At 50.6% G+C, this 9,822-nt stretch overlaps 1 protein-coding gene across 2 annotated transcripts in view; it reads left to right on the forward strand.

The window, feature by feature from the left end:
* DLGAP2 (DLG associated protein 2) overlaps positions 1 to 9,442 on the forward strand; it is a 719,605-nt gene extending 710,163 nt beyond the window's left edge. For both annotated transcript variants that reach the window (XM_060001227.1, XM_060001228.1), the window contains 2 exons: positions 5,147 to 5,299; positions 7,702 to 9,442. In XM_060001227.1, the coding sequence (XP_059857210.1) occupies positions 5,147 to 5,299; positions 7,702 to 7,920 (372 nt within the window). In that variant the 3' untranslated portion in view covers positions 7,921 to 9,442. The remainder of the gene's footprint in view (positions 1 to 5,146; positions 5,300 to 7,701) is intronic.
* The last annotated feature ends 380 nt before the right edge of the window (positions 9,443 to 9,822 follow it).

Genomic DNA, 9,822 nt, shown 5'->3' on the forward strand with positions numbered 1-9,822 from the left:
TCATCATGAAATTTAAAGAGTTACCGCCTGGTTGCCTATGACGTGAAGTTATAATCAACATTTAAAAGGGGAAACAGGCAGGTTTCGAGTCCCTGAAAGAAACATACCGCTGCGGAAACATTCAGTTTTTATGTTTACTGGGCATGTTCTAGCGTTCTCCGTCGTGTGTATTTAATGGATCATCTTTAAGGAATTGATTTAGGCCGTTGGAGAGCATGGTCCGTATTCCACCGAGTCTGGTGGGGAGGGTCGTCCCCATCTGCAGCACCCTACACTCAGCAGAGACACATTATTCAAGCTTATAAAATCTGCATGTCTTCTCTGCCAGAGCGGCTGATACTAGACTTAAAAATTATCCACCCTCTTATAGTTTTGATCCCTCTTGTACATGTCAGATTGCGTTTTCTGTTAACCTCCAAAAGTCTGGCGTGACTGCTTCCATTTCTTTTGACCTCCGTCTAGGATTAGACCAAAAGAGTCTGGAGCATGTGTTGGAGGAGGTCAGGCTGGGGCCCTCAGCAGGCCTGTCAGCAGAAATGCTGAAATGCTGACAGTACAAGCAGGGGCCTTGCTCAGCAAAGCCACACTGTCCACACTTTGCAACTTTAGACCGGTGACTAGTTTTCAGTCAAGGAGATGCGTCAAGAGCCCACCAGCTATTTAGGAGGGACGATACCGGGCAGGACCCACCCTTGAAGCTGGCGGGTCGATACCGGTACCTCTCGGGTCAGCGGCTCAGCACCCCGGAGCGGGGAGAAATGGAGTCACGCTCAGCCCGGCCGGTCTAACAGTGTACTTGAACACGACCCACGGTCTCTTCTCAGCCCTTCTCAGGACACACAGCTCCCAGAGAATGTTCCAGAACATGGAGCCTCAGAGCCCACATCCCACCTGGACCCCACGGCCTGCGGTTAGCAAGGACGGATGGCCCTGTACACGTTGCTGGGGTAGGGGACCGGCCTGGCTCACCACTGACATGAAAAAATGAGACTTACAAACAGATCGGGCGTCTGAATGTCCAGACTTACAAACAGATCGGGCGTCTGAATGTCCAGTGGACGCAGATGCAGCCGCCTCCCGTGCAGAGCCAGACCCTGGCCGTGCCCAGTTCCACCGATGCCACGGCCTCTGCTCCCTGGGAGCCCAGAGGACAAAGGTTTCGCCGGTCCAGTGGGGAGGGCAGGTGACCACAGAGTCCACTCTCGGGCGACATGAGCCTCAGCACAGCCGTGGGGCAGGACCAGGGCCCGAAGTCCCACTTGGGGAGCCGTTCCATCCCCCGGACACGTTCAGGCCCCATCACGCCTGCACCTGTGGGAGAGGACGTTGTACTTGTGTCATCTTCCGGAAGAGCAGCTGAGGACCCGCCTTTGCGGGGAGGAGTCCCCCCAGCCCTGACTGTCCAGGGAGCCCCTGTGCACCCCCGTCACCTGCAGAGCACGGCCCAGAGGCAAGACCTTCGCTCTGCTTTTCTTCACAAGCAGTGGCTGAGCTCAGACAGGCAAGTACATGACAACCCAGGCGACTGGAGGAACCTCCTGCCCCAGCCCCTGCCCCTGAGCCTGCACCTGACCTTGCACCTGAACCTGCACCTGCCCCTGAACCTTCCCCTGACCCTGATCCTGACCCTGACCCTGACCGTGAACCTGCCCCTGACTCTGACCCTGACCCTGACCCTGACCCTGACCCTGCACCTGATCCTGAACCTGACCCTGAATCTGACCCTACTACACCTGACCCTGACCCTGCACCTGACCCTGACCCTGCACCTGACCCTGCACCTGCCCATTGGTCTCCTCGATCCACATGCCCAGTTCGCCTCCTGGTGGCTCAATGGAGAACGAGCTTCAAACCGCAGACAATGGCCCTGGGTTGCAACTTTCACTCCAGACAGAGAAGGAGAAAACAAGGGCGTTTTGTGCAAGTCGCTTGGACAGTGGTTCTTACCGTCTGCCCTCAGGTCAGCACAGCTGCCATCTGGCTGCATCGGCAGAACAGACGGGGCTCAAAGAGTGACCTAGTGGATGTGGGTGTGGAACCAGGACTGAATGTCTGTGTCCCCAAACGTTCACATGACGAGGTCATGAGGGTGGGGCCCCATGCTGGGATCAGTGCCCTCATAACAGAGACCCCAGAGAGCCCCCAGCCCTTCCTCCACGTGAGGACACAAGAGAGAAGATGCCGTCTGTGAACCAGGAAGGGGGTCCTCACCCGACATAGGATCTGCCAGCACCTTGACCTTGGACGTCCAGCCTCCAGCACTGGGAGAAGTAGACTGTGCTGTTCATAAGCCCCCAGTCTGTGGTTTTCTTGTTCTCTCAGCCCAGATGGACTAAGACAAAGGTTAAAGGAAGTTTAAAGCCAACCAAATAGAAGTTCCTGATGTGCTTCATGGGAAGGACTTATGAACAAGCCGGAAATGGCACATTTTAAGCAAATTCAGATAAATGTTTACCTATCAGAAATTTCTCTGTCTGTTTAACCTGAGATAGCCCCACACTGAATCAAGGGAACCACACCAGAAAAATTCACACCCTTAACCCGAGGGTGGCAAACTCAGGTGCCTGCAGGCAGGTCACGCGGCCCGGGGAACTCGAGGCCGTGGTCACCAGCCAGCGCTGGGCGCCAGGGGCGTGGCCAGGCCACTGTAGGGCCCCCCTCTGCTCCTGTGGAGTCACCCAGCTTTAAGTAGAGACAACTCACTGAAACTACATCAGGCGCCGTGTGCAGAAGCAAACATCAGGCGCCGTGTGCAGAAGCAAACCCACCTTGGGACCACATGCGCCCATGGCTGCCCGTGTGCCGCTCCGTGACATCACCTGCACGTTCCAAGGGCGGGGACCTGTCCCCGAGACAGTTCTGACCCTTCAGGAGATCGACATGCCTGCCCTCCCTCCACGTGGGAGCGACGAAATATACATGGTACATTTGTAGGGCGTCCCTGACCTTCAGAAGCAGGGCTGAGACTGCTCAGAGAACAAACAGAAATGGCCGTGGCTCCAGGCCCGTCTCCCCAGCGCCTATGACCACCAGCACCACTGCAGACCCTTCCTGGGCACCAGCTTCCCAGTAACCCCACAGGCGACCAGAACCCTGGGGCCTGAATGAACTGTCAAGCGGCTGGAGCCTTAACATGTACCACCATCCCAGGTTCCAAGAAAGCGTTTTCAAAATGAAACAGTGAAGCAATGTAACTACACGTGTATTCTTCAGTAGACTTTATTTTTCTTCTTCTCATTTCCTCCAGTTGTGTTGTGATATAATTAACATACAGCACTGAATAAATGTGAGGGGTACCACATAACGATGTGACTTACATACATCATGAAATAATTATCACTATAAGCTTAGTGAACATCCATCATCTCCTATGGGTACAAAGGTAAAGAAATAGAAAAAATATATTTTCCCTTGCAGTGAGAACTTTTAGGATTTACTGTCCTAACCGCTTACCTGTACAACACACGGCAGCGTTGGTGGTATTTATCGTGTTGGGTATCGCGTCCCTAGCACCTGTTTATCCTGTAACTGGAAGTTTGTACCTTTTGACCCCCTTCTGCCACTCCCCACCCCATCTCCAGTAACCACAAGTCTCATCTCTTTTTCTAAGAGTTTGTTTCTTTGTTTTTGAAATACAACTGACCTACAACACTGTTAGTTCCTGTTACAAAACATAGTGATTTGATGTTTCAAGCTGATCACCACAGTCAGTCTAGTCACGATATGTCAGCACACAAAGGCATTACTAATTATTGACTGTATCCCCCACACTGTACATTTCATTTATTTTGCAACTGGAAGCTCGTAGCCCTTAATCTCCCTCACCTATTTCTCTCTTCCGCCCACCCCCTTCCCTCTGCAACCAGCCGTTTCTTCTCTGCATCTATGACTCTATTTCACTCATTTTGATTTTTGTTCACTCGTTTTGATTTTTAGATTCCACATATCAGTTAAATCATACAGTATCTTTCTTTTTCTGACTGACTGACATGTTGTTTCAAATGGCAAGATTTCATTCTTTTTTATAGCTGAGTAGTATTCCATTGTGTGTATATATATATCTATCTCCTTTATCCATTCATCTGTTGATGGACATTTAGGTTGTTTCCACGTCTTGGCTATTGTATTGATAAATAATGCTGCTATGAACGTTGGGGTGCATATATCTTTTAGAATTAGTGTTCTTGTTTTCTTCACATAATACCCAGACGTGGAACTGCTGGATCGTGTGCTAGTTCTATTTTTAATTTTTTGAGGAAACGCCATACTGTTTTCCATCACGGCTGCACAAATTTACATTCCCACCAGCGGTGCACGAGGGCTTCCTTTTCTCCACGTTCTCACTAACCTTGTCATCTCTTATCTTTTCGTTGGTAGCCATTCTGACAGGTGTGAGGTGACAGCTCATTGTGGTTTCAGTTTGCACTTCCCTGATGATTAGTGATGTTGGGCATCTTTTCATGCACCTGTTGGCCATCTGTATGTCTTCCTTGGAAGACAGATCCTCTGCCCATTTTCTTAATCAGGTTAATAGACTTTATTTTTTAGAGCAGTTTTAGGTTCACAACAGAATTGAGTGAAAATACAGAAAAAGACAGAGAAAATTCCCATACACCCCCTGCCCGCACACACCACAGCTTCCCCACCATGAGCATCCCCACCAGGTGGTCCTTTATTACAACTGATGGACCTCCAGTGACACGTCACCACCCAGGGTCCGTGGTTCCCATCAGAGCTCACTCTCGGTGTTGGACATTCTGCGGGTTTGGACAAAGTTATCATGACACCTATGCACCATTACAGCATCCCACAGAGTAGGTTCACTGCCCTAAAAATCCTCTGTGCTCCACCTGGTCACCCCTCCTCCCCCCAACCCCCATGGCCGCTGGTCTTTTACTGTCTCCATAGTTTTGCCTTTTCCAGCAGGTCCTAGAGTTGGAACCATACAGAATGTAGCCTCTTCAGACTTTTTAACTGTCAGCAGATACTTAAGGGAACTCTTCCTGAATCCTCGTGGGCCCTTGGGAATATCTGCACCCGATTCTGAACTCGTGGGGCTTCTCCCTAACCCGCTTCCTTGGGAAGAGCAGCCCCGCCCCCGCCCTCCGAGTTCTCAGCAGCTCTAACTGCGCCTATGTGTCGGCAGGACCCCAGCGCCATGCCCAGGCCCACCTCGCAGGACCTGGCCGGGTACTGGGACATGCTGCAGCTGTCCGTCCAGGACGTCAGCATGAAGTTTGACGAGCTGCACCAGCTGAAGCTCAGTGACTGGAAGGAGTTGGCGTCCCCGGAGATGAAGGTAACCCCCCACCTGCCGCTGCCACCTCCCGGCGTTCAGGCCACGTGCTCCAAATGCCACGTTATTATGTGTGTCTCGGTCTTTGATTAACAGTATGGGATCCGATTTTCAGGGATAAACCCATGTGTGCGTGATCGGGGTGGAGCTAAAGTCGTCAGCATGTGTAATGAGACCCTTTCTTGCTGACAATTCCCGGAAGACACCAACAAAACTCACGTTGTCTGCCGCGGTCTGGTTTCCGGTAGGGTCTGTCCCCTGTGTTATCGCCATCAAACCTCTGTTTGGATTGTACTGAGACGGTTTCCCACCGGGGAAGTTTCAGTTCAGTTACAATGCCTCCTGTGGAGATAAACTTTCCAGTTGGGCATCTGCAGTTGAAGACAGGGAACCCTTGAAACTTCCCTGAACAATTTGAGGACGTAAACTTCCTGGCCCTGAAATAGGCTGAAACTGTCCATTAAGTTTGAACCTATGGTTTCACCTCTTCCCTCTAGAGATCATCTTTACTGGGGCTGGTAGATAAGTGTGAATTAGCCATAAAGACATTGACTTCCTAACACATTTTAGAGAAGTTCTACGTAATCATAATCTGATGTTTCTGGACAGACATTATCAATTAAAGTGATAAAGAAAATTAATCCAACATACTTGGGACAGTGGTGTTTAATATGTAGTTCAGGGTGTATATCTAGATAGTTAGAATGAAAGCATCATCTTCCATTTTCCCAGAAACGTGCTGCCACCATCGTTGTGGGGCTCCAGGCTGGAGGCCATCGTTCCATTGCGGGCGGCTGAAAAAGTCCTCACCGCAGATAACGGGGCTGAGGGGCCCGCAAACCATCGGGTTGTACATAAGCAAGTCCAGGAAATCTATGGTTTGGTTTTGAAGTGAAGGAAATCATAAGTAATGATTCCAAATGAAAAAGTTCTTCAAAGAAATCACTAAAAATACAACTTATTAAACTAGTCCGATGATATGCAAAAATCCTCCCTATTTTGCATTCTTCGGTAATTGACAGCTAATATAATCCCTTCCACCTCAACTGTACACAGAGAGTAGTCCTCAAAATGAACACGGTTCCTGCTGAGGGTACAGCACCCCGTCCAGAAGGCGAGCAGCCCTTGAACGCGGCCGAGGCTCTGTGTCCTGCACTCGGGACACAAGTCCTGACGCTCTGCCTCATAGATCTGCTCGGCCACCTGCCCCCCCGCTTCCACTGCAGGAAGGCTGTGAGCCTCTTGAAAACGGAGACTCACAAGAATGGTTGATTTCTTACAGTCCCATAGTTCAGAGGCTGCGAAAGGAGAGGAGAGAGATAATCACAGTCCAGCACGTAAGGCAGGGGTTAAATTTTGAAACAGCTGCAAGTCTTCACAAATTAATTACCCCTGATTGTACCCCTGCCAAAAAGCCGGGAGGGACGTTGCTTCTGGTCCAAGTCATTTTAAAATAAGTCATGGGAACAAAGTTTCAGACACCAAAACGATCTTCCTGCCAAAAACAATAGCACACAACATCAAGATTCTGCCATGTGTTCACCTGAACCTGTGCTAATGGCCAAGCCCGGGCCCATCTCGTGCCCTTCGGATTCTTTTGGAGGCTGAAGGGAAAGAGAGGAGTGGGTGCCCCCCCTCAACAACTATCTTCTCAGAAAAGGCAGCATCCGGGCCCCGTATGTAACATCCCCTTTCCTGACAAGGATACTGGTTGCGGAGTTCCCGCCCTCCATCCACTGGGAAGGTCCGGCCTTGTTAGCGAGGGGCCACAGCAAATAGAGAACACAGTGTGGGACACAGGCCTTCCAACAGGACCCTTGCAAGCATTGTGTGTTCCTTTGCTGCAGAATTGTGCCATTTCTCTTTCTGGAAGAGGCATACACGTATCTTGGGGTGACTTGTTTGAGAACACGAGCTAAGGGTCAGAAATAGTTGTTTGCATCCTTTTACCAAGGAAGCGAAACATCATATGTAGTTCATGTCAAAGGGCTTAAGGCCCATAGTAGAGAATCTGGACATCGGTTCCCTGGGACACCCTGCGAGAAGGTTTCCATGTCCTTGGACCTTGGAGTCTGTTGAAAAGACTGTCGCGTAGGACAGGGCTGTCAGGCGGCATCTTCCGAGACCCCTGGGAAACTCAAGAACGTGAGCCTGTGAGCACTTGTCAAGTGTTCGCCCAGCAACAGGGTCAAAATAACTCTAAGACTAGGGCGGCGTCCCACGCACACATGCAGGATGGATGTCCTCGTGTGTAAACACTTCCCCCCCCCCCGGGGATCTGGGGGCAGGCACAGCAGGCCCACCCCAGGCAGGGTCACGCGGCATCGGGTGGGCGCGGGGCTGTGAGCTGGAGGGGCGGCCGGGCTCCTCTGACTGCCCCAATTTTGACTTGTGATGCTTTTCAGGAAGAAAGAAAGGTCCCCCCTCCAATACCAAAGAAGCCCCCCAAAGGGAAACTTCCCATCACCAGAGAGAAGTCTCTGGACCTGCCGGACAGACAGCGCCAGGAGGCCCGGAGGCGTCTGGCGGCCGCCAAGAGGGCAGCGTCCTTCCGCCAGAGCTCGGCCAGCGAGCGGGCCGACAGCATCGAGATCTACATCCCCGAGGCCCAGACCCGGCTCTAGGGCTCCGGGCCCGCCCCTCCCTCCCCTGCTTCCCATCACCCGCGCCGCGCGTCCCATCCCTGGTCACTCCTGTGTCACTCCTCCAGCGAGCTCGCCCCGGCTGCTGTGTTTGTGCCGTAAACACCCTGGAACACCCTGACGTCCACGTTTGCGAGCTCACGGCCACGACGACTTCTCCCCGGATGGCCTGGCTTCCCGTCAGCAGGGAGGGAGAGGCGTGGGGACACCTGACATACCCACTCTGTTCTCAGAGGGGTACGAGGAACACCTCTCGAGATGGAACCCAGTTCACACTTTGTTATTTATATTTTTATAAATTGTGTGATATTAGAGGCAAGAATAACAAAAAAAACTATGAATGGGTGCATCTCCCCACTCACTCGAGGCATTAGACACCCAAGAGGAAGGTGCTACAGCTTGAGTGCGGGAAAGAAAGACCCCACCGTGGCCTGGGGTCACCGCGCCCTGAACCCAGCTGACCCCTCACGTGGTTCTCTGTGCCGAGTCTACGGTGATGAGAAGTCATCTGTCCAGCCACCAATCTCCCCGCCGTGTGCTTCTCCAGAAACCTGGGGGGTGAGAAGTCCGCCCCCGCCACAGATATTCAGCGCAGCATCTCCACAGTCAGAAAGTCAGCTGAATGTTCATCCACGCAGGGAGAGACAGACGGAAACAGAGCAGAGTCTTAAGAAAGGCTGGCACTCCTGTAGCAGGAGTAGAAAGGAGCAAAGAGTTGTCCTCACTCAGATAGAAGAGTCATTTATTTTTTATTCCTTTGTCACTTAAAATGTCACACATGGTTCTGTCTTTAAGTTTCACCCTTTAGGCACCATGTGATTTTTTTCTTTATAGATGTATATATATTCTCAAATGCTCTGTCAGTTGACTTTCCAGGGTATCCTTAAAAAACAGAACAAAACAAAACAAAACGTTTGCTTGTTTAAAATGACAGTCGTGATGTTGTAAAAAGTTTAAGAAACATGAATGTGAGTGGTAAGTGTCTCTCAGTTTAAATGGTAAAGAAGAAACGTAGTTTACATTTGTATCTTTCCAGAGTTCGTTTGTCCTATGCAGTATGGCTAAAGTCAAGAATACATTTCTTGCCTGTTTTAGACAAAAAGAAAAAGGGCACATTGTGATTTCCACCTGTGCACTTCAGCAAAAGTCCTTCGTTTTCGTGGTTCTGATTGGCACCAGAGAAAAATAGGAAGGTCTCTAACGGAAGGTTTCCCATTCGTCTCATGAAATTTAGATGCCGTGACCGTTGTTCCAATCCGACGGTGTGTGTGTCTGTTCAGACATCACTTCAGAGGAAGCGCCTGTGGATTGATCCATTTGACCCCATACTAGAGTCCTCGCTGTGACTCCAGGTAAAAGCAGGTGACGCGGCGTTTCCGCCCGAACGCCGGGTCCCCTGTGGCCCCCCGAGTGCTGTGCCCCCAGCCCAGCAGCACAGACCCTCCCCCATAGCACTTTGTATTCCTACCTTGACTCGCACTTTAAGACGCACCCAGCTCTCCCTGCAGCCTGATAATGTACGAGAGCCTTCGGTGAGGTCCTTGCACAGCTGGGGCGCGCCTTAACGCCTGCAGCTTCTCTTTTTCCTCGTATTCTACATTTCACGAAGCATGGGGTTCGTAGGAGCACAGATGATATTAAAGCATGTTTAGCTTCAAAGTTTTACTTTTTTAAAGCGGAGTAGTTAAGAATTCCCTGTAAGGACAAAACCCTGTACATGGAACCTCATATCTGGTATATATTTTACCAAACAGCCTTAAAATATATTTGGAAGCAAAAATCAGTACGAATGTATATCCTTGAAAAATGCAAAAAAAAAAAATCCCCTGAAATATTCTTCTATAAATGAATCCTATTTCCCCCAGAGTATTCTAAACATTTTTT

The sequence above is a fragment of the Delphinus delphis genome, chromosome 21 (assembly GCF_949987515.2).
Source record: "Delphinus delphis chromosome 21, mDelDel1.2, whole genome shotgun sequence".
NCBI classification, from domain to species: Eukaryota; Metazoa; Chordata; class Mammalia; order Artiodactyla; family Delphinidae; genus Delphinus; species Delphinus delphis.